Raw genomic sequence first — 27,746 nt, forward strand, 5'->3', positions numbered from 1 at the left:
CGCACACTAACACACTAACACACACTCACACGTATATACACACTGCATGTTTGACTGTGACACACTGACAGAAAGTCAGATGTAGAAGACAGCAATTAAACGAGTTTCATCTTAAGACAGAGATAAGAGGTGACAGGGAGTAACAGAGAAGAGTAAAGTTTTCTTGCCTTAACAACTCGGCGTGTGAAAGTCATACCAGTTCAAGTGAGGTGCTGATAAGAAGTCCAGCTTCTGAAGCAACAGCCAGTCGTGTGGAACAGTCAGATAGAAAAAGGAGAGAGAGAGAAAGAAAGACAAAGAGAGACAGAGGACAGAGAAGCAGCAGGAAGATCGCGTGGAGCACGCCTCAGTCATGTTGCTGCTGGATGAATCGGACTCGCTCACAGGTAGGCTTATCGCCACGGCGACCCCTCTGGCTAAGTTAACCCCCACCCCACCCCCCTCCTTGACCCCCACCCCCCCCAACCTCCACTGTTGTCAGGACAACAGTGAAGTGTGCCGTTTTGGTGGCTTTTGGGAAAGACGCCTGATGGAGGAGATTCAGAAGGACGAACAGAGAGAGAGAGAGAAATAGAGAATGCTTTAATTGGATTCTCCTGAGTTTGTGGAATGTTTTGACTGTTAGGATGTGGACCACCATTCGGGGTGAGGTGATCCAAAGCGCTCTTGTGAATGTTGTTGTTATTGCTATAGTTGCTGTTTTTGATTTTGTTGTTTTTTTGCTACGCCCTGTTGCTGCCTTGTTGTTGTTGTTGTTGTGGTTTCTCAGGTGTTGTGTAACATCCTATCTGTGAAGCGATGAAAGCCGGTTGTTGGGTTTTTTTTCCCTGGGTTCTCACTATGTCGGCATTATACATTTGGCTCATTGACATCTTCAGATGTTTGTTTGGGTTCTGTTCATCTTTCTGGCAAACACCCTGTCAGCCACCTTTTTTCACATTCAGTTAAAAACCTGGAGTGTTTTTCAGTATTTTAAGTACTTCTCTTTCAAAGAGTTATAGATTTATTATTTTTCTTTGCTGTCTGTTCCCTTGTCTAACAATTATGAATACATTCACTCACTCACTCACTCACTCACTCACTCACTCACTCACTCACTCACTCACTCACTCACTCACTCGTTTTGTGTTTTGTAGTGCTTGGCACTGTGTGATAGGCTAATTTATCAGGTTATCTAAAAGACTAGCAGATTCACTGGGATTAGTATGGATTATATATCTTGTTCTACTAAGAAAGGAGGGTGCTTTTGGAGAGACATCTACTAGATTACTCAGACCATGTGTTTTTCTTTTCTTTCTCATTTTTCTGCTCCCTTCTTTCTGAGAACACACATGCTCACTGGGCCATTACATTCCATGGGAAAGATGAAAACGAAGAATGTTCTGTCAGACTCTTTTTTTTTTAATAAACTGGAGAAGTTGCATATTGAGTCACGTCAGGTAAAAACTGTGCAAACATCAGAAGACTTGGTCCTGTCTCCTGTCTCTCCAAACTCTCCAAACTGTCTCCCATCTTTCCAAACTGTCTCCCATCTTTCCAAACTGTCTCCCATCTTTCCAAACTATCTCCTGTCTCTCCAAACTGTCCGCCTGTCTTTCCAAACTCTCCAAACTGTCTCCCATCTTTCCAAACTGTCTCCCATCTTTCCAAACTGTCTCCCATCTTTCCAAACTGTCTCCTGTCTCTCCAAACTGTCCGCCTGTCTTTCCAAACTCTCCAAACTGTCTCCTGTCTTTCCCGTCTGGACTGAGTGATTCTGAACTTTGGGCTCCCAGCCACAGCCCTGGGAGTGGGGAGCTGGGGAGGAGGCTTTATTTGTGTTCCTCACTAGTGTAAAAAAAAAGAAAGAAAGAAGAATAATAAGAAGAAATCTGTGATTTTTTTACTGTAGATGCACGTGAGATATCTCTCACTCTTTCTTTTTTTACTAACAGAGCAGAACATGTGGTGTATCAATGAAAGGTATGAGAATAACCATGTCCACCAGCTAAAACAGGGTCGCTACAGTCTCCCTCTTCATATGTTTACAGCCATCTGTCCTCTCATGTCTTAGATACCATTTCACACACACACACGCACTTGCACTCACAAACTGCGGTCTTTTCAATTAAATTATTAGCCTAATACAAATTAGCCTGAAAGTCTAATACAAAATCTGAATTTAGCATTGATTTCTCATTTCAGAGAAACTGAAGAGAAACTCTTTTAAAGAAACTCTTCTTTCTTTTTCTTTTCCTTTTTTTTTTGGTAAGTGGACTTGCGTGAACAGCTCTGGTGTGGGTTTGTGCTATGATACTAATGATACTTAGTTGTCTCTCAATGTTGGACTTGGGTTGAAACCAATCTTGTACTGTCCTAAGAGCCACAAAATGGATCAAAATGAGTACCAACAAAAGTTTAAAGTTTATCATCACAGATCAGTACAAAAGTTTGGTAAGGTGAAAATGTTATGTGTGTGTGTGTGTGTGTGTGTGTGTGTGTGTGTGTGTGTGTGTGTGTGTGTGTCTAAAGTTCGATAGGAGTTCTGTGGTTACTCAGTTGTCACTTGTGGAAGTGTTTTTTTTCCAGAATGTTCCTATGAGCTGCAGTGGCAGAGAACAGGTTGCACAATGTTGGCAGCAGGTTATGGAACCGTAACAGAATGTGAGAGAGGGAGAGAGAGAGGGAGGGAGAGAGAGTCCAGCCCGCTGCTGCGGTAATCTCTCTCCAGTCTGTGACACACTGGCCTAGTAAACGCAGCAAGCAGAGCACAGCACAGCCTCTCAGCAGCCTATTTCATAACGCTGCCACAACACTTCACTAACACTCAGGTAGCACCGCAGTGCTCAGAGCAGAGAGAGAGAGAGACTGGCAAATCTGAGATGTAGGAGCACAGGTATCTGCCTAGTTAAAAAGGGTGTGTTACTGGGGGTTTGTTTGTTGGGAAGTGTGGCCTAAGGCTGTTTGTTTAGGTAGACCTGACATGATTTCCTCAGGCTGTGATTGTTAAAAAAAGAGCTGTAAAACACACAGACACACACGCGCGCGCGCGCGCACACACACACACAGGAGATTGTGTGTGAAATATGCAAATAAACGACTAGGGGTAAATTACATCATCACTGATACACACACAAATTAGTCACAGTTACACACAGTCCTTTTCTTCATTTCTATCCCCCTCTTCCCATTCTTCTGTCTCCCTCTGTCTCTCAGACACACACACACACACACACACACACACACACACACTCTTGCACGGTTCTGAAATTGGATAGTATCATGCTAGTCAGAGTTGATGTAAGTGCAGAGAAGAGAGAGAAGAGGACATTGCCTGTTTGCTCTCACACTATAATTGGTTTCTATGAAATTAGTCTTGTGTGTGTGTGTGTGTGTGTGTGTGTGTGTGTGTGTGTGTGTGTGTGTATGTGTGCGTGTGTGTGTGTGTGTGTGCGTGTGCGCGTATGTGCGAGCAAGAGAGAGACAGACAGACGGACAGAAAAAGAGTGGCAATTACCAAAGTGATCCATATATTATAGTTGAATATGTCAGTGGCTGTGGTATGTAGAATTGTGTGTGTGTGCGTGCGGGGGCGGAAGTGTGTGTGTGTGTGTGTGTGTGTGTGTGTGGGCGTGCTGGCTGGACGTGCCGTACTTCTGAACGCTCAGGTTGTGTAACAGCCAGCGGCTCAGTTATGTAAGCGTCCCTATGTCTCCAACCCAACCGCAGTCAGCCAACCGGTGGCCCTGTGTGTGTGTGTGTGTTTGCGTGCGTGTGTGTTTGCGTGCCTTCTCGGCAGGGGGTGAGGCCAAAAAGTGGGTCATTTTAATATGAGAAGCTTTTTAAGGACAAGTGGGGGATGTTGTTGTTAAAAGGGAGGGGGCTTTTTTCTGTTCACGCTGATTTTAAGAAGTGATAGCAGTAACCCTTCCCTCTGCCCCACGCTTACATAGCTTTCTCTCTCTCTCTCTCTCTCTCTCTCTCTCTCTCTCTCTCTCTCTTTCCAGTTTCTTGTGTTGTCGTGACAACTTTTGAGTCCTTTCTTTTCCTGTCCATAATTACATAGGCTTTTATCTGTTTCTTTATCTCTTCCCCTCAGGGAAAAGTGAAGGTTGTGACCACATGTTCTCTCATCCTGCAGTTATTCACCTTATGTTACACTTTGTTTCCCATACAAGTGGTTTCCCAGAACACTCTGTTATCATCACACGTGTTACTAAATGAACTTGTTTTGTTTTTGTTGGTGGTGGTGGTTGTGGTGGTTTTTAGGGTTTCATTCTGTTTCGACAGAAGACTATTTTATCACTTAAGTATTGATATGTGTTTTTTGTGTCTAGAAAGTTCTGTAATTTTTACTGTGCTCTCTCTTGGCGTTAAAGAGCATGTTAATATGCTGAGCTGACCCTGAAGAGAAGTGTCCTAGCTTGTCTTCTCTTAGCTAAGGTTAGTTTACTGAACGGATGTGATAAGTCCAATAACGCTGTCCCAGAGAGAGTTTTGTGAAAGGGTTTGAAATCAGTTTGATTCAATTTTAAGTAGTACAGATAATTAGTTCTGTTGTCTTTCGGAAATCTTTCACCCAACTGTTTATCTTTGAAGTTGTTTTGTTTGGCTGTTTTTTCCCCTCTGCTTTTATCTCTCCCTCCTTCTCATTCTCCACACCCCCCCCCCCTTCAAAATTCCTATAGGTCTGCGGACCATGGTGTTCCCAAGCGGGCACACCTTGGAGCTATCATTTTCCTATTTGTTATTCATAAGGGCATTTCATTCTGAGAACGAGATTCAGCGAAACATTGTCTCAACTGCTCCTCTCCGTTCCCCAGTACAATGCAGAGAGATATCGTCATGTAATCTTGCTCTTTCGTGAACAAACAGGGCTGCTTGGAAGGAAAATGAAGCTCATTATTATTGAAAGGAAGTTATTTGCCCTGTGAATCATTTTTGAAGTCATTTTTTTTGACGGTGAATATTGGTAAAGGTTTTGGTGATGTTAAAGGAGTTCACCCTCGGCAGAGCGAACAGGGTGCTGATTATCCGGCGTTTTATAACAAGTCCTCCATATAACTTATGTAACGCTGCCACTTTTGTTTCTCCCCCTCACAGACCTTCCGAGGCTAACGCAGAGTCTCAGAGAAAGAGAGAGACAGAGAAGAGAGAGAGAGAGAGAGAGAGAGAGAGAGAGAGAAGAGATATTTGGGTGTTTGACTTTAAAAGTAATTTATCATCGCTTCTCATTTTGAACCCAAATGGTCATTTGACGCAAAGAAATCTGTGTCGAGATTTTTTTTTGCACTTTTCTTACTTACCACTATTATTGACCCCATCTCAGATTGAAGCATCTCTCTGCTTTCATCAGACACCTCTGAAGAACCTGATGGCACAGCACAGTGAAGCCCATGGACAGTATTTGTGATACTGTACGCTCAAAGTACTATAACGAGGCTTTGTGCTTAACGCAACATCTGTGTCACAGATGATGGAGGGGGGAGAAAAAAATGTTTCCAAAGACAGGAGTATGACTTATCGTTAAACCCACAGTGTTAAATCTTTATAATGTTAACATAGCAGGGGTGAACAGAAAATTACAGACTTAGGTTTGTCTCTTGGAAAAGAAAAAGGAACAGGAATTTGTTGAAGACCTTGTAACACACAATACTGTTTTTATACCCCTATCAGAGGAAAGTTCATTCCTGACTGACCAAGGAAACTAGGCAAAAAGTAATCTTTTAAGTTAACGTTGCTCATGATTTTACTGTAGCCTGACAATTAGGAATGCTTTGGTTAGAACAGTTGCTCTGTGTTAAGTAGTCTGAGATTCAGAGAAAGAATTCGAGAAGAGAGATTGTAGGGAGAAGCAAGAGGGGAAGCCAAAGTCGGAACTGGGTGAGGACAGATCTGGATTTGAGATGTTAGCTGATTCAGCAGTCCCTCTGAGCGTTCATTCCCCGTACAGTGAAACACTGCCCCTTCTCCTCTCTCCCTTTGGCATGTCACTGCCGACCCCAGTTTCCCCTTTCTCCCAATAATCCATCTTCAGTCATGTGGTGTTTATTTAACACGTGCAGACTTTGTGAGAAGTTTGTGCTGAGTTAGACAGCGGCTAGAATCGTATGGGTACATTAAGCTCATTATAAAACCGCTGTCCAAATTTCAAGGGTTAGAGGCCAGGGGGGCCAGGCCGAAACAGGTGATTATGGCAAAAGAGGTTAGAGGGGAAAAGGTGCTTAGAGGTCACAGAGTGATTAGAGTTTGACTGACACCAGATGAAAACAGCGCTAGTTTTGAACAGTTAAAAATTAGTATATGACAAGAGGGCTCTGGGTGTGGGCTCTGTACTTATTTGTTTGTGTGTTGACTAGATTGTGTTTTTTTCTGACTGATGAGGATTACTGGCTTCTTTTGACCTGTAAAGGTAAGGTTTAAGAGGCTGGATACAGAGCTTTAGTCTTGAGATGTTTTGAGTCTTTTGACCTGTAAAGGTAAGGTTTAAGAGGCTGGATACAGAGCTTTAGTCTTGAGATGTTTTGAGTCTTTTGACCTGTAAAGGTAAGGTTTAAGAGGCTGGATACAGAGCTTTAGTCTTGAGATGTTTTGAGTCTTTTGACCTGTAAAGGTAAGGTTTAAGAGGCTGGATACAGAGCTTTAGTCTTGAGATGTTTTGAGTCTTTTGACCTGTAAAGGTAAGGTTTAAGAGGCTGGATACAGAGCTTTAGTCTTGAGATGTTTTGAGTCTTTTGACCTGTAAAGGTAAGGTTTAAGAGGCTGGATACAGAGCTTTAAGATGTTTTGAGTCTTTTGACCTGTAAAGGTAAGGAGATAAAGTGTAATATAGTATGTTTAATGACTCTTTGTCAGTGTAAAGCATAAATAAACATTAATAAATGCTGTAATTGTTGGCATGCTCAAAATCAACAGTAGAAACAGATACACCTGAGTCTACTCAAAGATCTCTCCAGTGTACAAACTATAAAACAAAAAGGTTCTGGTTTTTGTTTGGATTTGTTTTTGGGTTCTTTTTTTTTTTATCTTGGTTTCCATTTTGGGGTTGGATTTGGGGGTTTCAGGTCTTTTTGGAGTGGGGGGCAGGTTATTGATAAAAGCGTGTGGTCTCTGGCGTGTATTTTGGTTTCTTATTTTTCTTTGGGTTTAGGGGTCTGTTTTTTTAGAGCTTCATTTTGAGTTTTATTTTATTTTCTCTTTGTGTTTGGGTTCAGGGTATTTTGGGGGGGGGGGGGGGTTTGGTGAGTTTTTTTTGGTTAGTTTCTGTTTTTTGTTTGGGTTCTGGGTTTAGGGTTGGGGGCAGGTTTTTAGGATCTTGCTGTCTGTTTTGGACTCAGGCTTTTCTGTGTAGTTTAGTTAGGTAGTTAAAGCTCTCCTCTCTGTAGTTACACAGTAGAGGCCAAATGGATTGAGCGTAATCGGTAATCTGCTTACTGACCGTGTGTGTGCGTGCGTGTGTGTGTGTGTGTGTGTCTGTGTGTGTGTGTGTGTAGGAGAGAGGGAGTGTTTCAACGAATGCTTCAGCCAAACTCTCTCTCTCTCTCTCTCTCTCTCTCTCTTTCAGTGGGTCAGTGGCACAGTCACTTAACCAGTGTAACAGAGAAAGAGAGGGGGGGAGGGGGGGTAGGAACAGAGAGAGAAGAAGCAATACCGGGTCTAAACACGTTTTCTTTTTTCCTCTGTCACACTTGTGCTCTCTCTCTCTCTCTTTCTCTCTCTCTGTTTCTGGAATTTTTTATATATATATATATTTGTCTGTTTGATCCCACAGAGTTGTCTGCCTTCAGTCACAGTAAAACTGGAGAACATTCTGATGCCTGATTTGTCTCTTGAACATTTGAACTCAGTTGAGTATCAGAGAGTTCCGGTCTGTCCTGGTGGTCAGTCGCTCACGCTGTGTGTTGGTTGTGTAGCCAGCCCGTTGGCTGGTTGGTTGGTTGGTTCACATTGCTTTGCCTGTGTCATCGTCAACACGGTTCACTTGGCCTCAGCTGCTTCCTCTGCTCTTGGGCATGCACATATAGCTACATATAACATGTGTTTAACACATTTCCAATGTGTGTCTTTGAAGAACATATTTAATGAGTGTATGCAAAGAATGCTTTGAAATGAATAAATAACTTATAAAGGACACTTCTTGGCGATATCAGTACAACAAGCAACCGAGACATGACAGTAGTATATAGACGTGTGTGTGTGTGTTTGAGAGAGAGAGAGAGAGAGAGCATATTCTACATACCCCACTGAAACATGACTCAGATGTATTCTTAGTGTTGTATTAAGTGTAAATGAAAGTTATTTGAGCCAAGGGAAATTTAATCATCTCTTTAAAGCTCCCTTGTTATTACATAACTCCTACAAAGTCCTACAAAGGTTGATTTAAAGTGTGTGTGTGTGAGAGAGAGTGTGTGTGTGTGTGTGTGTGTGTGTGTGAGTGAGAGAGAGAGAGCGAGAGAGAGAAACATAGAGTTCTCAAGATGCTGATTGTGTGATTGATCCTTGTCTTGTACTTTTCCATCTTATACCTCTCCTGTGCCTCTCCATCACGATGTTAGTGTGTGTGTGTGTGTGTGTGTGTGCGCGCGCGTGTGTTTTTTACGCACATTCAGACCCTGATCCTATGTCACTGGCTGGCCGTGACGTTAGCAGTGCAGTGCTGTAAAGTGTCGTTACATAAACAGTGAGTGCACCAGGCTTACATAATCCTCTGGCTTGTGAATGAACCCCAGTCTCACACGTCACCTCCCAATCCAATCCGGATCCTTCAGCTCTCTCCCTCTCTCCTTCACTTTTTCTCTCACTTTGTCTTTCTGTCACTTTCTCTCTCTCTCTCTCTCTCTCACTCAGTGGACCTGATATTGGTCCACCTGTCTGTGTGGAGAGAGGCTTTGCTTATGTAAATGTAACATTGTTAATTCTGTGTGTGTATATACAGGTCCATATGAATGCACTCTGTGCGTGTGTCCCTGTGTGTGACCGTGTGTGTGTGGCTGGGTCTGTGCCTGTGTGTGTAAGTATGTATGAAGTGTCATTATAATCATTACAGTGTGTGTGTGTGTTCTCAGGTTTTAACTCCAGTTTTGAACATGCATTTATTCATCTCTCAGATGCTCTGATCTGGAGTCAGTTACACACTAGTGCACACAGATTAGTGCACGTCAGTCTCATGAATGAACGGGGCACGCTGTGACCCTGAGGTCACAGATTTGGGTGTTTGTTCCTGGTCCAAGTCATAGAGGGGACACAGTAATGCACCACTCACAGGGGTTCCTGACTTCATCTGGTCCGTGACTGCTTGGCCGGTCGATGAGTGATTCAGACAGAGGAGGTGTCTGAGAGAATTTCAGGGAGTTTATATGCCATAGTGATGCACCAGTGAGGGAGAAGCTTGAGGAGTCGTGTCTTTAGATCCCCAGGCTCTGGATGAGGAGTTGAGTGGTGTAGGAGGTGAGGAATGAGCAGACTCCTCTGATGTTTCGGAGGAGCGAATGAGTAGGTCTAGCTGGAGCAGCAATTTGACTGGAGAAGTTCAGCTGGCATTCAGGAAGGAAAAAAAAAAAAGTGTTTGAACAGAGTTGAGAATGTTTCACCAAAGGGAAGATTGGCTCTATTTCCTCTAAATCAAGGCTCAGATTAGTCAAGGCCATCCATACAAGTAAATATGTTGGAAAGACAAACACATACAGTATCTTACTGATAACCTCTCAGAGTCCAGTGTCATTGGCATAGCAGTGATAACAAAATCATTTAATAAAAGAACTCAGTGAGTTGGCATATGTGAAGAAAAGCAGAGGGCTGAGGATTTGACCCTGAGGAACAGCAGCACAGAGGCAACGGGAATCGCATCCACGCCGGCCGTGCTGTTTCAGGTCCCAGAGAGCTCAGTCTAATTCTTACTGTAACCCTCACTCACGACACACACACACACACGCAGAGAGAGAGAGAGAGAGAGAGAAAACAGTGTTAAACACAGCATGTTAGGTTAGTTGTGTATTTTATTTTCAGATTTCAGCATTTACAAGGATCAGCAAAGAATATGTGAATGGGTTTATACAGAGAGAGATGGAAAGTTCTGGATGAATCAGTGTCTGCTCTTCTTTAGAGATAAGCCTGGGGCCTGTGGACAAACCTATGACTGACAGTACCTTTCTGCCTCCTGTTCTGACACTCTAACCCACCTCTCTCTCTCGTGTGTGTGTGTGTGTGTGTGTGTGTGTAGTCTGTGATTATTTTGGGCTATGATTCAGCTATAATATTCCATGTGTTGTAGAACAGCTCTTGCATAATATCTGTGTTCTCTCTGTCGCCACGGTATCACGAGCCTGTCACCTTCTCCTTTCATCTCACTCTGATTATTATTGGATGGCTGCCAAAGAGTTGCTATGGGACTCAGACAGGCGGCTGAATCTATGAGCAGAGGGGCTGTATGCACTGTTTTGGTTGGACCTGTTGTTCGGAGATTACCCTGAACATTTCCCTGTATATACGTGTGTGTGTGTGTGTGTGTGTGTGTGTGTGTGTGTGTGTGTGTGTGTGTGTGGGACTGTGTTTGTGTTTTGATGAATAGGTAAATTAAAGTTGATGGTCAGGTGAATTGAGCTTGATTCATTATGTAATACATTGTTACGTAATATCAATCACTTGTTACTTCAGTCTACAGGAACGATGAGCATTCTCTCCTAAAGAGAGGTGTGTGTGCGTGGGTGTGTGCGTGTGTGTATGTGCGTGCATGAATAAGAGAGAGAGACAGAGAGAGAGAGAGACAGAGAGAGAACACACACACGTGTGTGTGTAATTGACCTCACAAACTGAGTTAGAACAACAGAGACTTGAATCAGTCCTCAAAACAGTTCTGGAGAGGTATAAGAGTTCTGAGGTAGAGGAGATCAGTCATGTTTTCCTTTATTGGCAGTAGCCTTGGCCCACATCCTAACGAGCAGAAGACCCGTCCAAACCATGGGTTTTTTTTGTTGTTTTTTTTTTATTTCCTCTGCGCTTCTGCTATTTCTCTCTGAAAGCCTGCTCTCTGCTCCTGTAATTTCTCCCTCAAATAACTGGTCAGTTTCTATCTCACACCATAAGCTTGATACCATATTTGAATATGAGATATCAGATAAGACTGAGTTTTGTCATTTCTCTTCTCATCTCTCAGTGCAGTGGATTAAGGCTTTATCCAGTATAGCGTTCATTTCTTATCACTCTGGTTCTGAGGAACTGAGAAGAAAAGAGAGGACAGAGCGGACTTGAGGGAATGACTTCATTTGTAACAAAAGCTTAATTATTTTCTTTAATTGCTTCATACACGCATGAATGAAGCATGTGTCTCTAGATGTATATGACGATTGTTTGTTTGTGTTTGTCTTTTATGTTTTTCTGTTTGTTTGTTTGCCTGTTTTTTTTTTTGTTTGTTTGTTTTTTCGAATGGACAGACTGTTTGAGATATCCCTGTCTTGTGTGTGTTTTGTGAGGTGTGTGCGTGTGTGTGTTTTGTGAAGTGTATGCGTGCATATGTGTGTTTTTTGTGAGGTGTGTGTGTCTGTGTTTTGTGAGGTGTGTGTGTGTTTTGTGAGGTGTTAGTGTGTGTGTATGTTTTGTGAGGTGTGTGTGTGGGTTTTGTGAGGTGTGTCTGTGTGTGTTTTGTGAGGTGTGTGTGTGCGTGTGTGTGGGTCTTGTGAGGTGTGTCTGTGTGTGTTTTGTGTGTGTGTGTGAGGTGAATGCCGGGAGAGATGAAACTCAGACAGAGGGGAATAGGCTGTGGAAATGAAGGACCAGCCAAAAAGAAGAAAAGAACAGATCATAGACTAGGCCAGGTGGAGAGAAGAGGGGATGAATAGACAGAGAAAAGGATGAAAGACAGAATGAGAGGTAGACACTTGTCTGTGTTGAATCCAGAGCTGTCTGAGTGGACAGACAGATGGACAGGCGGATTACATAAGGGAGATGGCTGCATTCAAAGGCCAAGCAGATATTTCTGGAGTTGAAGAGAGAGAGAGAAAGAGGCATAGAGAGAGAGAGAGAGAGAGAGAGAGAGAGAGAGAGGGGAATTAAATAAGGGGAAGGGGGTGGGGTTTGCCCACTTCCCTTCATCCCTAGACAGCACAAAGCGAGAGAGAGAGAGAGGTTGTGTGTGTGTGTGTGTGTGTGTGTGTGTAGTGCATTTCAGGAATGGTTATGTAAGCGTTCTTTAAGATGGTCTTTTGGAGGGCGGCGGGGGGGGGGGGGGGGGGGGGGGGGGCTGATGGTGAATTATAGAATATATCTCTCTCTCGCTGACTTTCAAGAAATGTTGAGAAGTGTCCACCCCCCCAAAAGAATGAAAAATACAGAACTATTCTTTCACTTTTCATTTTTAAACAGCCCTCTCATTTAAATTTGGAATGGTGGTAAAGTGTTTGTGTGTGTGTGTTTGTGTGTGTGTGTGTGTGTGTGTGTGTGTGTGTGCTCGCGCATCGGGGGGATATGTTGTAAACTCCATTTCTGACGTTAGCAGAAAGAAAGACACATGTTTATGTTAGAAAAAAAAAACTATAAAAGTAACCTCAGGCTCTGACATGACCAATACACAAATCCGTGCGCGCACACACACACACACACACACACTCCCTAACTTAATTGTTCCTTCATCCCTCTGAGGAGGAGCATTATAAAACCATCTCTCTCTCTCTCTGTGTGTGTCTCTGTCAGATGAACACACAGAGAGGCAGGAGGAAAGTGGTAGTGGAGATAACAGCAGTGCAGTCATTAGCAGATTGCTTCAGAGGGGCGTTTTATGTAATCTGTTTTTTGGACCTGTGGCCCATCAGCCCCCATGCATTATATAAATAATTTAGCCACCCTTTCCCAGGGTGTGTGTGTGTGCGCGCGTGCGCGTGTGTGTGACAGTGAGACAGAATTGTGTGTGTGTAAATAAGACTGCTTTTTGCCTGTTAAACATCTCTAAATGATTAAAGGATTAGACTCTGGGCTGAGGTTTGAGATGTGGAGTTGAGAGAGAAGGGTTTAGAAAATAAAGGGAAGAGAGAGAATAGAAAAAGAAGAAGGATAGGATGGTAGGATAGGAAGACTGCTTGGTCTGACCATTGGATCAGTGCCCTCACCTCAATCATATATGAGTTGTGTTTGTATATGTATTCAACAGAGTGTGTGTGTGAGTTGCTTAGTATTTCTCTGTGTTTCATGGTGTTTTGGGCCTGTGTGTGTGAGAGAGAGAGAGCGAGAGAGAGTGTGTGTGAGTGTGTGTGGCAGAGAGACAGAGACCTGCGGACTATTCAGAGTTTCATAAGCATGGGGATATTTATGAGTGCTTGCATAAGGCTATGACTGAGTGTGTGAGAGAGAGAGAGAGAGAAACAGAGAGAGAGGGGGTGTGTGAGTTAGAGAGTGAGAGAGTTGGAGAGTCAGAGAGAGATATAGAGTTAGTGAGACAGAGAGAGAGGGTGTGTGAGTGAGAGAGAGAGAGACATAGAGAGAGAGTTAGAGAGTGCTATTGCTCAAATAATTTAATGAGGGGTTTTTTTCACCATATCACTCCATCTTATTTTTATAGATGTAGTTCATTCTCGTCTTAACCGCTCTCTGTGTGAAAATGAATTGAATTGTTTGGTAAGACAAAAATGCGTAACCCTTATTATGTGGGATGTGGGATTTCTTTGATTTTACTGTCTATGAAGTGCTGTCTATGAAGTCAGGTACGCTGAATAACCATTCACCTATTCTGCTGAAGAAGTGAAGAGTAAACTTACTCGTTTTTTTTCTGTTCTTTTTTTTTTTGTTGCTGTTGTTTTTTGTTCAGATCAGTTGTTTAATAGTGTTCATTCTCTGTCTCTCTGTCTTTGTTTCTGTGTGTGTGTGTGTGTGTGTGTGTGTGGTGTGTGTGTGTGTGTGTGTGTGTGTGTGTGTGTGTGTGTGTGTGTGTGTGTGTATGTGTGTGTATGTGTTTTTATGTGCATATGTGCGTGTGGGCATATTTGTGCCTGTGTGTGTGTGTGTGTGTGTGTGTGTAGATCAGCCCCAGAGTGGTGCTGCCTTTAACTCAGAGAATGAAGCACATGGAGGGGACTCATCAGGGTGGCACTGCACACCTTCAACCACTGCGCCCTCAGGAGACGCACCCCCACAGCCCTCCGTATGTCCCTCCTCCCACCCCAAAGGACACAGCACCGCCCTCAATCTCAGTGGAAGCAAGAAGAGGACCTCAAAACCCGCCCACATGAGGCGGAACATCAGGTACATTAGGATACCATACTTCACATGTGTAGCTCTGCCTCACCCATATAGCCCCGCCCACTCACTGGTTTGAGTGTCTGTATACTTGCAAAGCACTTCAGGCTGTATACAGCTGGCCCTGCCCCGATGAGGAGGAGCACTCAATCTTCAACATATGAACTGGACTACTAAATCTTAACTGACATTTGTGGAAAGAGCAGGTCTGGCAGGAACAGAGGAGAAGGTGCAGGACTACAGAGTACTCAGACCTGGTCCTGGAGGTACAGGGTCCCACTGGTCTTTGCCTTCAGCTCAGCCTAATTAGAGACTGCTTTTGATTTGGGATATAAGCAGGTTCATTCCACAGCCAGTCAGTTGCGGAATTTAAACCAGCTGGATCCTGGACCTCCAGGTCCAGATTTAAAGAAGCCTGATGTAACAGAGAAACACGTCAGTCCTCTTACTTTTGAAGCACTCTTCAGTTCTTCCCATTGTATATGTAGTAGCTCTACATTCACAGGGTAGAGTGTGTGTGTGTGTGTGTAAACACTCTTTAACACAGTAATAAAAGAGGTCTATAATCCCACTCAGGGCAGTAGTGCTGACTGGCTGCCAGACTGTGCATCACAGAAGCTGTAGACGAGGGAATGAGGGAGTCTCCCACACACACACACACACACACACACACACACACACCATTATCCTGCAGCGATTTGGCATGCTTTTGTCTGTCTGCATGTTTTGAGCAGGGAAAGCACTCTGATCTCTCTCTCTCTCTCTCTCCCTCTGTCTCTCTCCCTCTTTCTCTCTCTCTCTTTCTCTCTCTCTCTCTCTCTCTGTCTTTCTCTCTCTCTCTTTCTCTCTCTGTCTGTAGGAAGCTGTTGAAAGAGCATCAGTTGGAGGCAGTGACTAAGGCAGCTCAGCAGGAGGAGCTAGAGAGGCGTAAACGGGTGGAACAGCAGAGGAAAGACTTGTCCTTAGCACCGCCCTCCCAGTGTATACACACACCAGGTGGCTAACATACGCACACACACCATAACATGTACTGGTACTCCTACTAGATGCATAAAGACCAAATACACCCTTTGGGTGTAAACACACGCACAAATATATACGAACGCACAAACAACGAACACATGTGTAATCGCTCACTGAAAGTGTATAAACACATCATATAACAACCACAGACATTCACAAACTCAAATACATATGAACACACACACACACACACACACACACAGATACCCCTAAATCTATACATGCACAGCGGGTAACACACAGCAGAAAAGCTTCATCAGTAAAACACTCATGGTCTTTAGTTAACACACTTATGCAGTTCTTCCAGAGAGAACATACAATCAAACAGAAATGAAACAAACCCCTGGCCCCAAATCCTGCATCCTCACACAAACACAAACACAATAAAGCTGATACCTGATTCAACTCAATCACAAACACTTACACATGCTCTCTCTCTCTCTCTCTCTCTCTCTCTCTCTGTCTGTGTCTCTGTCAGAAGCTGATGTTTCTCTCACTACATCAGTACAGGGAGCTAAACAGAGTGTGATCTGCCTGGACGCGAGCGGCAACAGTGTTAACGTCAGTGCAGAGGATTTCAAAACCAGACTACCTGCTTCTGCTGTGTGCAAAGACGGTACGCACACACACGCACACACACACACACACACACACACACACACATACACATGCACACATACACACATACATACACAGATGCACACACACACACGTACACACATACACACACACACACCCTCAAACAGCTTTTAATAACACAAATAAAAGGACAGGAGGTGAGGCTCACTCACACTCTGGAACTGCCACACCTGGGCTAGTCGTCACACACATCATGTGCAGTCTTACATATACAGACCTTTACGCCTGAGAAAGACAGAGGTGGTCTTTGTGAGAGACAACCGTTAAAAGATTTGACATCTCTCACGTCTCAGGATTATAATCTTGTCTTCTGTAAATCGCAGACACACTTAAACACACATACTGTGTGTGGGTGTGTGTGGATGTGTGTGTCTGTGTGCACATGGGTTCTAAAAGTGGGTCTGTAGAGCAAAGGTGTGTGTGTCTGTGTATGTGTATGTGTGCGTGCATATTTGTGTGAGTGTGTATGTGTATCTGTGTATGTATGAGTGTGTGTGTGTGTGTGTACTGGTTGTCTGCCAGCCTCCATAACTAACGTCTCAGAGTTACATAAGCCTCTCCACACTGTTTAATCCAGCTTTTATAAGCGCCCATTCGAACAGTTACATAACACACACACACACTCACCCACAGCATCTGAACTAATAAATATATTTACAGGCACACTTGCTTGTGTAACTCATTACGATATTGAAAAGATGACTTCTCCCTGTACACGGAAGACATTGTGACTGCTTTTGTAACATTGTTTGACATTATTATAAAACACTATGAATTTCTTGGAGCCCAGTCAGTTGTCCAGACCATGTCGGATTAGTTGGTAAATGATGTTTGTTTGTTTGTTTATAATGCTTGTGTCTGTACTGTTGACATAGATCAGGGACAGAATAACCTGTAAACATAATGACCTTTCCACGCTTGAATAGAGTAGTCATGTACTCACACGCCGTTCTCAGGTGTGTCCCTGGATTAGAGTGTACTCTTTCTGTCTGATTCACTAGTCTATAAATCTCTTTCTCTTTCTCCCACTCACACTTGCGTACGCACGCGCACACACACACACACAGGCACACAGGCACACGCACGCACACGCGCGCGCGCGCGCACACACACGCACTTAGTCAGCTCACTTAGACAGGTACTCTAAACTTGATCAGCTAGTTCTTCTTATCTTTACTGAAACAAGGTCCATCAGCCTCGTGAAAAGACTGTTTGTTTATTTGTGTGTGTGTGTGTGTGTGTGTAGATGTGATAGAGCTGAGCTCAGGTGAGGATGATGCCATACATATTGGCAGTGAAGCAAGAAACGAGGAAGAGGAGTCATCGGCGACAGAAGAGAGCAGCGGCGCTCACGTCAACGATGCTCTGAACCAGCCAGACCCACAGGGGCGTGTCCTCGTTAACGTCAATCACCCAGCCAATGAGAGCGATCTCTACCTCGCCCCCCAGCTAGCTCGAGCTGTCAAGCCCCACCAGGTAATCAGTCAGTCAGATTACTACACACAGATTACAACAGTCTGACTGCTCACAGATTACTCACTCAGTCACATCTCAGTCACATCTCATCAATTTGTCTACTAATCACCAGTGAGCTATCAATAATTACTTAGCTGTCCGTCCCAGAGAGTCTATGCTAAAAACTCAGTCAGTAAAGTAAAGAGCAAATTTTACACTCTAGTTAGTGTAGTAATCAGTCAACACACATCAACTCACTGCTAACAGATTAGCATTTCTCCGTTCACCCAGTGCCACTAAACACATGATTCTAACATGTTCTAACTCTCTCTCTCTCTCTCTCTCACTCTCTCTCTCTCTCTCTCTCTCTCTCTCTCTCTCACTCACTGTTTGTCCGTGTGTGTGCGTGTGTGTAAGATCGGAGGGATCAGGTTTCTGTTCGATAACCTGGTGGAGTCACTGGAGCGCTTTAAGAGTAGTCCAGGCTTTGGCTGTATCCTGGCTCACAGCATGGGTTTGGGTAAAACCCTGCAGGTTATCTCCTTCATCGACATTCTCCTGCGCTACACTGGAGCACACACCGTCCTCGCCATCGTCCCCGTGAGTGTGTGTGTGTCTGTGTGTGTGTGTGTGTGTGTGTATTTACATGTTTTTCCATGTCTGTGTGCACGCGTCTTTAACATATTACATATATACACATATACATGTTCTGACCTCTCCTCTCATTTCTCATTCTTCCCTCTGTACCCTTTCTTTCTTTTTCTTTTTCACTGTCTCTTTCCTCTCTCTCTCTGTCTCTTTCTCTCTCCCTTGCTCTCTTTCTCCCTCTCCCCTCCTTATTCTGTCTTGCTATTGGTTCCCTTCAGGTGAACACTTTGCAGAATTGGCTGGCTGAGTTTAATCTTTGGGTTCCGCCCCCTGAGGCCCTGCCCCCTGACACAGACCCTACCCACATAACTCCACGCACCTTTAAGGTCCACATCCTCAACGATGAGCACAAGTGAGTGAAGATCATTTACTCTCCCTCTCTAACGGGCTGCAGCAAACCTCACACAGACAACACTCAGTGACTCCTGACCTGAGGCAGGCTGATTCTAAGGCCAGATGGTCTAGCATTTCTCCTAGCGATCGCATACACTTATAACTTTATATAAAAACTTTGCTTTCTTGGTTTTAGACCTGAGGACATTATGTAAATCTGGGCTTTTGCTGTTAAGAATTGGAACCGACATCCCCAAAGGACATGAAGTCATGAAGTTCTGGGGCCAAATTTGAAAGTGACTGCTTTGAGCTTAGCTGTGTAGAGGAGCAGATTGAGCCTGATACAGACATAGTGTTAGCATCGTCATTAGAAAGAGATGACTAAGTTCACCGCTAAAAAAATCCACACACCCCAGGACTGCTTTGGCAGCGGGCAGAAGCGAATGTCCTTCTGGAAAAGTCTTTGGTGGAGCATAAGGCCTGGTACTGAGTTGATGAATGTTTGATGATTCACTTTTCACAGTTTGATATCTCTGAGAAATCGCTTCTGCCCACTCACATCTGCTCCCTCTTCCCCTTGGCCTAGTTATGAGCTGTTTTTCTCGTTCTCCCTCCGTCCCTCTTTTTCATTCTCTTCCTCTCTCTCTCTCTCTCTCTGTCTCCCTCTCCCCTTCTCTCTCTCCTCTCTCTCTCTCTCCCTCACTCTCTCTCTCTCTTTCATCCTATCTATCTATCTATTGGTCCACGCCTACATACTTACATACTGTCCATACCTTCCTCTTTTCCCTTGTTCATTCTGTAGCTTTTTGGGGGGTTTTGTTTGTTTGTTTTTTTTTTTTTCCAAAAGTTTTAGTACCACAGCAGTTGCTCTAACGCCCTCTAATTCTCCTTGAGACCCGCGCCCTGTCAGATTAAGTTTTGTATTCAGCTCTGCGTGAGCAGCTCTGGCCGATTTAACCAAGTCGTTAATTACATGCCAAGGCTCCAATAGGGGACAGATTGGACCGGTGTGTGTGCGTGTGTACGCGCGTCTGTTTGTGTGTGCGTGCGTGTGTGTGTGTGTGCGCGTATGTGACAGAGAGACACTTCAGTGACTTTACTGTTTTTCACATTAACGGTAGTGCCACTAATAGTCATGGCCCTGTAGATGTGTGAGCTGAGGTCACTAATGGCTGTTTTATCTGTGACATGAAAGCCCTGTGTGTGACTCACTGCTGATGGGTTTAAAGCTAACTCTCAGCCCAAGTCTCCTCACTGGTCTCGTCTGGTTCAAAGCACCACTTCAGAGTGAGAGATGTCTGTGTTTGTGTGTGTGCGTGTGTGTGTTCTTAGTGGTAATTGGTGCAGGACTACTGTGAGCCTAGCCTAGTAGTGGAGGACTGGTACAGAGACTGGTGTGTGTGTGTGTGTTTTAATGCTGTTTGATCCTCTGCAGGACAAGTGCAAGCCGTGCTAAAGTGGTGGAGGACTGGTACAGAGACGGCGGGGTCCTTCTCATGGGCTATGAGATGTACAGACTGCTGTCACTCAAAAAGAGCTTGGTCACTGGCCGCAAGAAGAAGGCCAAGAAAACGACAGGACCAGTCATCATCGACCTGGACGAGGAGGACCGCCAACAAGAGCTGCTGAAAGGTTAGCAAAAGCCAGCCATCATTGAAGCCAGCCAATCAAAATCAGGCACTTGTAAATGAACCAGTTGGTCAGGTGTTTTGACCCTTTACTTGAGTTTACCTGACAGTCAGAAGTCATTATGAGTATAATCCCATAGTCTACTGAAGCAGCACAAGCCTCGCTCCTACTGGCTGTCACTGCAGCCCTGGAACATAAATGAGAGAGTCACAGTCCACAGTGACACATGCTTAGACTACCTCTTCTGTTTGTTCTCATCATCCCTCACCTGCTTCTCCTTTCTCTCCCTTTACTTCCCTCTCTCTCTCTTCCTCTCTTTTTCTCCCCCTCTCTCTCCTTCTCTTTCTCCCCTCCTCTCTCTCTTCGCTCTCTCTATCTCTCTGTCTCTCTCTCTCTCTCTTTCTCTCCCTCATGCAGGTATAGAGAAGGCTCTGTCCCAGCCTGGTCCAGATGTAGTCATTTGTGATGAAGGTCACCGGATTAAAAACTGCCACGCCAGCACGTCGCAGGCACTAAAGGGCATCCAGACCCGCCGCCGCGTGGTCCTGACCGGCTACCCACTACAGAACAACCTGATCGAGTACTGGTGCATGGTGGACTTTGTGCGGCCCGATTTCCTGGGCACGCGTCAGGAGTTCAGTAACATGTTTGAGAGACCCATTCTGAACGGGCAGTGTGTGGACAGCACGCCACAGGACGTGCAGCTCATGCGATACCGCAGCCATGTGCTACACAGTCTTTTGGAGGGCTTTGTGCAAAGGTGAGCTTGCTGCCCTCTGCTGGTGTGGAGGACAGTAATTGTAGTGAAATAGAATGGAGAATTACATGTGTGAGGCTGACTTGATTGACTTGATTTTATTCACTAGTAAGCATATGCACATTGCCATTCATGTAAGTTTTTTTCAGGATGACGATAAATTATTTTGCTCTGATGACCTGTACACACAGACGCACGCGCACACACACACACACACTCACAGACACATGTTTGGTGTTGTGACAAGTTTGGTGTGTGGTTTTGACAGGCGAGGTCATGATGTCCTGCGTCCCCAGTTGCCCCAGAAACAGGAGCATGTGATTCTCGTTCGCCTGTCCAACCTGCAGAGGGCGCTCTACACTGAGTTCATGAACCGCTTCAGGGAGGCAGGCAACACCGGCTGGCTTAGCCTCAACCCACTCAAAGCCTTCTGTGTCTGCTGCAAGGTGTGTGTCCTTGTGTGTGCATGTGCGTGTGTGTCGTTAATTAACACATTTCAGTCAGTCGTGGTAATATATGTCCACTCTGACTGTTTTTTGTGTGTGTGTGTGTACGTTTAGATCTGGAACCATCCGGATGTCCTGTATGAAGCTCTGCAGAAGGCAAATCTTGCCAATGAGCAGGACTTGGACCTGGATGACATCACAACTGGACACACCCGCTGCCCCGCCCCTAATCAGAAGGCAAAACCCACCGAGTCAGCCAATAGCGTTGGAGGGCTGAGTTTGACTGCACTACAGGAGAAAGCCAATCAGGTCATCACATATGAATGGGTAAGACTGTACACAAACCACAACACACATAACATAATCATAGTCACATGTAACGTGGTTCCGCTGTACCATATGCTCATATTCTCTCTATCTGCTGATACTAGAGTGTGTCTTGGCACTTTATTCTGCCAAACAGAAATGTCATCTCTCTCTCTCTCTCTCTCTCTCTCTCTCTTCTATATTAAGGCAAAAGACATCATGGCGGACTATAAGACAGGTATCTTGGAGAATTCGGCCAAGATGGTCCTGCTTTTCCATATTATTGATGAGAGCGTGAAAAAGGGAGACAAGATCCTGGTCTTTAGGTACACACACACACACACACACACACACACAAACATATAGTCAAAAGGTAAACTTGATCATTTTCCTTACTTATCTAAATCTCATAATAATGGGTTCTCTCTCTCTCTCTCTCTCTCCCTCTCTCTCTACAGTCAGAGTTTATCGACCCTCACAGTCATTGAGGAATTCCTTGCCAAGAGGCCGATGCCAGTTCCTAATGGAGCTGGACAGAACCAGAACTGGGTCCGCAATCACAATTACTACAGTACGTTTGTGTTCTGGCCTTAGTGGTTTTTCCCTTCCAGTCACAGATTTGGAATGTGTGCTATTCTATTCACCTAGTTTATTGTTCTCCTATAAATGCAGAGCTAAAAATCAGCCTACCCATGTCCTTGGACCTGGGTTAATTGTTATAATTGATATCATTACTGACCATAGATCAGTAGTCAAGATTATTAGATTTCACTGCCTCATGCAAGAAGTTAGGCAAGGTTTTATTGACTGCCTGATGGATGCTGCTCTCTGTCACCACTTGTTGGTGGCTTTAGCCTTCAGTCTGGCCTTGTGCTCACAATAAACATTAAATACATTTGTTTGCATTGGAATGCTGTGCTCTTTGTATGACAGACTTAGGAATCATTTTCCTGAGTAATTTTTTGCTCTGTAGATAGTTTTCATGTTCTGAAAAACTGGGGACAACTGTGTATATACAAAAGCACACAGGGATTTAGAAGATTTAGAGAACGCCGCCTTGTCATTTTGTGCGTGTGTGTGTATGTGTGTGTGACAGAGAGTGAGAGTATGTAATCATAATATAATGGTCTAATGAATCAGTCTAACTTTTTTCAGGACTGGATGGCAGCACATCAGCCTCAGAGAGAGAGAGACTCATCAACCAGTTTAATGACCCAGCCAACAACTCAGCCTGGGTGTTCCTGCTCTCTACCAGGTGACTAACACACACACACACACATTCTCTCTTGAAGTTTCTCCAGGTTTTCACTGTCAGTCAAACATATAAATAGTACAAAGTAAACAATCAGAAATGTTCACACATACAGCAATCTCACATACAGACACATACCATAAAATACAACACTCACTCATATGGTTTTACTGTCCACACACCCTGCACACATATTTCCCAGTCTCTCAATGTTGTGTGTGTGTGTGTGTGTGTGTGTGTGTGTACTTTGTGTAGAGCTGGCTGTTTAGGCGTGAACCTTATTGGAGCCAATCGCGTGGTGGTGTTTGACGCGTCGTGGAACCCGTGCCACGACGCCCAGGCGGTGTGTCGCGTGTATCGCTACGGCCAACGCAAACCCTGCCATATTTACAGACTGGTGTGTGACTTCACCTTAGAAAAGAAGATCTATGACAGACAGATCTCTAAGCAGGGCATGTCAGGTGAGAGAAATACACACCCACGCACATGCACACGTGCGCACCAACACACACAGACACACCCTCATTTGCACATACTCACATAATCTATCAAACACTCACAACAGAAAACTCACACACACTGTTTGGTGCCTGTTCAGCAGTAACCTTAACTCTCAGTTTCATTTCCATGGATCAGTGTACCTCAACCTCCTGATTACACTCCTCCCAGACCACCTGCTGAGTACCACTCCCCCTAAACCTCTCCTTCAGCTGAGGGGAGTGTGTTCTCAGCAAGCTCCTCTGAACGTGTGTGTGTGTTTGTGTGTGTGTACACACGCACACTGTGTGACCCCGTTTTTTTTACTTATGTCTGTTTTAGTATTAGGGTGAGAGAAATGTGATGGCTATAATGTTCATTTCATGTCAACGTTGACTTCAGTTCTACTGCTTGTATATTCATTCCTAAAAAACATACTCTCTCTGTCTCTGTCTCAGATCGTGTGGTCGATGATTTGAACCCGGTCTTGACTTTCACGCGGAGAGAGGTGGAATCGCTGCTGCACTTTGTGGAGGAGGAGCCTGATCCTGCTGACTCCGCCCAGCAGGTCCAACCCAATGACGACATGGAAATGGTCATCAGACAAGCCTGCCTGAGATACCCTCACCTCATCACCAAGGTAACACACACATGCACGCACACTCACACACACATTTACACTCTCTCATGCACACTAACACACACACACACACAGTGATGAAGAAAACATACTTATTCAAGAACTATCTATCACTATCAAACACTAGCATTTACACAAAGTTAATTTAATCAGGTGGACCTTCTTTCATCACAAGTTGCTCAAAACTTACTGTTAATTTGTAGTTTGTAATTTGTTAACGAACTAATTGACCATTGCCGTGTCTCTCTGTTTCCCTAGCAACCGTTCCACCACGAGTCTCTGCTGATGGACAGGTGTGACCTGAAACTGACCCACACTGAGAAGAAAGCTGCTAAGAAGAGTTATGAGGAAGAGAAGAGAGCATCTGTTCCATACACGCGTCCATCCTACGCTCATTACTACCCAGCCAGTGACCAGAGCCTAACAAACATCCCTGCCTTCAGTCAGAGAAACTGGTACGAGCTGTGAGCGTGTCACCACATTTCAACAAACCAACACAAACGACAGTTATTATGACAGTATTATTACAGTAATTACACTTTAGTTACTATAGGGTCAATACTGTATCTAAGAACCCATTAAAAAAAAAAAACAGCTGCTGTTAGCCTGGAGGACATGACTGAAATAGCCTTCAGTTCAATACCCTCTTTTATTTAATTCAGGAGTGCTTGAGACTTCTCATAGGGTGATGCTGTGGTATTTAGAATTTTGTTTATTTGTTTGTCTGTTTTTCTGTTTTCCCCTGCTAGGCGGCCCCCTCCTAGGCCAAACGACAAGCCTGTGGCTAGTGTCCGTCCTGTCCAGTCAGCCCCCACTCCTATGACAACGCAGCAGTCAGCCCAGAGCTCCGCCCCTTCCTCTACATCCCCACGTTCTGACTCTGGGGTCAACTTCCCTGTCAACTACCTACAGAAAGCAGGAGTGTTTGTCCAAAAGATAGTCACCACCACAGGTAAGCATGCGCGCACACACACACACACATATACACACATATCTCAGTGTGTGAAAATGAATGGTTCATCTGTCCACAGAGATTTGATGTCATGTCACATATGTTGAATGAACTCATGTTCACAGAATGTCTGAACACACAGAGTGTATAAGCAGTGTATGTGACTCTCTGCTCTCTGTCGGTCTGGCAGACATTGTGATTCCCGGCACAAACAGCTCCACGGTGGTACAGGCCAGGATCAGAGCAGGCGAGAGCATTCACCTCATCAGAGGAACTAAAGGTTCATGCTGTCTCCTACTCCTCCTTCTCCTCTTTCCCTCTCTTCTCTCCTCCTTTCCCCCTCTCTTCTCTTTTCTTCTCTTCTCTTCTCTCCTCCCCTGCTCTGCTCTCTGACCATCAAACAGAGGAATCTCTGTGACTCTTACTTAAACAGGTCTGTGATCTCGACTGTCCTTATGAAAATCAGCCAACTCATCTCTTTCTCTCTCTCTCTCTCTCTCTCTCTCTCTCTCTCTCTCTCTCTCTGACAGGGACTTACATTAGGACATGTGACGGCCGTATCTTTGCCATCAGAGCAGCAGGGAAGACCAAACAGGGGGAGGAGAGGACTGCCACCTCTAAAGGTATTATTAATTTAATCCAAATTCTATCCATTCTCTTGTTTTTTTTTACATCTCCTGTCATTTTCACCCAAAATCTGCATCATCACCAATTAATCTATGCCCCCCTCTCTCTCAGAACCGGAACATTTGACGGAGGAGTCCCTGAAGAGCACTAATGGCGATGTGTCGCCAGAGCGCAGGAGAGCGGGGTTAGAGGTCGTGAACCCTGAGAGCATCGCGCGACCTCTCTCTCCAGACAGTCCCGAGATTCTAAGTGAGCTCCAGCGTTACACCAAACCTCAGGCACCTAGCCCACTTGAGCCTGAGGGAGCCAATCAGGAGAGGAGCCTGGAGAACGTTAGCACTGCTAAAGCCCTGCCCCAGATCGACACTGCCCAGTCTAGCATCGACACCTCTGTGCCTCTGGACCTGCGTGGCACCAAGCGAAAATCCCCCGCGCCGGCTGCCGATGAACAGATGCCCAAACGGAGCTCCACCTTGCCCCCTCCGCAGGGTTTCCCGTACGCTGGTGGGTACGGTCTGAATTCTGCCCTTAATCCGGCCGTGAACCCGGTCCTTCTGAGCTCCCTTGGCCCCATGGGTCATCCCCTTTTCATGGGAGCGGGGTCACCCTTCTATCAACCCCATGCTCCGATGGGAGACCCACGTCTCATGTTCCCGGTGACCCCCGCCGATCCCTATGGCTTAGGGAATGGGGCCTTGCCCGGTTCCTCTCGTTCGTCGACTTGCTCATCGTCCTCCAGCCCCACGGCCTCTGCATCCTCTTCTTCCTCCTCCTCCATTCCTTCTTCATTCCTCCCCAGGCCTGGAATGACGGGTGTGTTGCCTCCAAATTTCCCCTTTCCCTATGGGCAGCCTCTAAGCATGTACCCCTCCCCTCTGTTGCCCGGGGGCCCCCCTGCGGCAACACCGGGACCTACAGGTTCCAGTTTCTTGTCTCACTATTCTTCATCCAGCCCAAAAGGTGCTGGGTCCGATTCCCATCACCCCATAGAGAACGGAACCAATAGCTCAGAAGACAATGACAACGACGACGATGTCATTGAAGTGATCAGCCAATAAGAGGTGAATATCAGGGAAGGGCTGCATCATGAAAGTGAAGAAGTATCAAAATGATCTAGAAGACAGTAACATGTGTGTGTATGTCTGTCTGTGTAGGAACAAGACTGGTCAATCTAAGCCAATTCGTGTTTGTTCAGTTTGACTCCAATCCCCTCTGTCTGTAATACCCTCTTTTTCACCATGTCTGAAGAAGACGATGATGAAGAGGGATCTGACTGACAGACTGGAAAACATTTTTCCAAAAAAAGAAAAATCCGTATGCTGAATATTTTATTTAAAAAAAGAAGAAGAAGAGACAGAGCACTAGAGAAATCTTATGAAACTTGTAGAAGCAATGGACTTTGGGCTTCCAACATTCTGTCTCACAAGCAGCCAATCAAGGAATGCCCGCAAAGATGGACCTGCAGTTAGTCCACCTGTCCTCCTTGGGGAGCTGTGTGGTTTCTCTTCTTTAAGTGTTTGCATTTTTCTAGCAGGTGGTGGTAGGACGGTAGTAGACAGTAGAACTGATTAGCCAGGTTAGTAGAAGTAGTGGGTTAGTTAGGCCTGGTTTGAATGGTCAGAAAACATTTTTTTCTGAGTGTTGATCATCATCTGTGCTTCAGTTTTTAAATTACTGTATAAATGATCGTAAAGCCAGAAAAAAGGTTATGAAAATCAAAAATGTTTTTTTTTTTTAATTTAGACTGTAGATGAGATGGACAATGATTTAGGACTTTCTTGTCAGAAATAAAGTGAAAGAAGACTGTTGAAAAATGGGAACATGCTGAGAAGATAATCCACCTAGGACTAAGAAAATGTAAGAGAGAGAGAGAGCGCAAAAGAAAAAGAAACATCAGAGAGAAATGAAAGAGAGAGAAAAATCACCTTAAACTCTTAAAGAATGTATTTTAACTTCCCGCCTTTAACGCAGCCTTGCGAGCATAGGCCTTAGACTGGGCCATCAGACTGAACACCACTCTTATTCTTTTCTAACGCTACTGTGGTGTGGTTCAGCCTCCGCCATCCATCATCTGACCGTCTCTCTTAAAACTGAACAGCGAGACCAGGTCTTAAAGGAGGGGCCGCTCTCAAATGGCCTTGTTTATATTCTCTAGTTTTAGAGCTAGAGGGAGTCAGCCTCATCTCCATTTCATTTTTTTGTTGTTGTTTTTTTTTGGGGGGGTTGGATTTCAGACACAGGAAAATGTCACACCCCCAAATTCTTGTGATTTTTAATGCATTTATTAAAAACATGAGAAATGGAGCAGAGCTGAAGTCCGTCAGCGGAGAGCATAACTAACAGAATTGGGGGGGGGGACAGCA

The 27,746-nt window shown here is 44.8% G+C and overlaps 1 protein-coding gene across 2 annotated transcripts; it reads left to right on the forward strand.

Moving 5' to 3' along the window:
* On the forward strand, positions 1 to 27,570 carry LOC115820455 (helicase ARIP4). Of its 2 annotated transcripts, none has more exons than XM_030784044.1 (21): positions 1 to 386; positions 13,983 to 14,205; positions 15,059 to 15,195; positions 15,701 to 15,838; positions 17,108 to 17,337; positions 17,734 to 17,916; positions 18,183 to 18,316; positions 19,733 to 19,929; positions 20,344 to 20,686; positions 20,952 to 21,129; positions 21,244 to 21,456; positions 21,643 to 21,761; positions 21,894 to 22,006; positions 22,591 to 22,690; positions 22,943 to 23,148; positions 23,623 to 23,804; positions 24,063 to 24,259; positions 24,554 to 24,756; positions 24,947 to 25,036; positions 25,287 to 25,379; positions 25,495 to 27,570. In XM_030784044.1, the coding sequence occupies exons 1-21, from the start codon at positions 353 to 355 to the stop codon at positions 26,439 to 26,441; spliced, it is 4,260 nt and encodes a 1,419-aa protein (XP_030639904.1). In that variant the 5' UTR covers positions 1 to 352; the 3' UTR covers positions 26,442 to 27,570. The 2 variants fall into 2 exon arrangements, with proteins under 2 accessions (XP_030639904.1, XP_030639905.1); XM_030784045.1 differs by lacking the exon at positions 1 to 386 and adding an exon at positions 463 to 645.
* The last annotated feature ends 176 nt before the right edge of the window (positions 27,571 to 27,746 follow it).

This window comes from Chanos chanos, chromosome 9 (genome assembly GCF_902362185.1).
Source record: "Chanos chanos chromosome 9, fChaCha1.1, whole genome shotgun sequence".
NCBI classification, from domain to species: Eukaryota; Metazoa; Chordata; class Actinopteri; order Gonorynchiformes; family Chanidae; genus Chanos; species Chanos chanos.

Bases quoted from the DNA above. Each gene is read 5' to 3' on its own strand.
- LOC115820455 (XM_030784044.1), top strand. From the start codon at position 353: ATGTTGCTGCTGGATGAATCGGACTCGCTCACAG. The intron at 17,917-18,182 runs GTGAGTGTGTGT...GGTTCCCTTCAG, and splicing joins CCGTCCTCGCCATCGTCCCC to GTGAACACTTTGCAGAATTG. The intron at 23,149-23,622 runs GTGAGAGAAATA...TCTCTGTCTCAG, and splicing joins CTCTAAGCAGGGCATGTCAG to ATCGTGTGGTCGATGATTTG.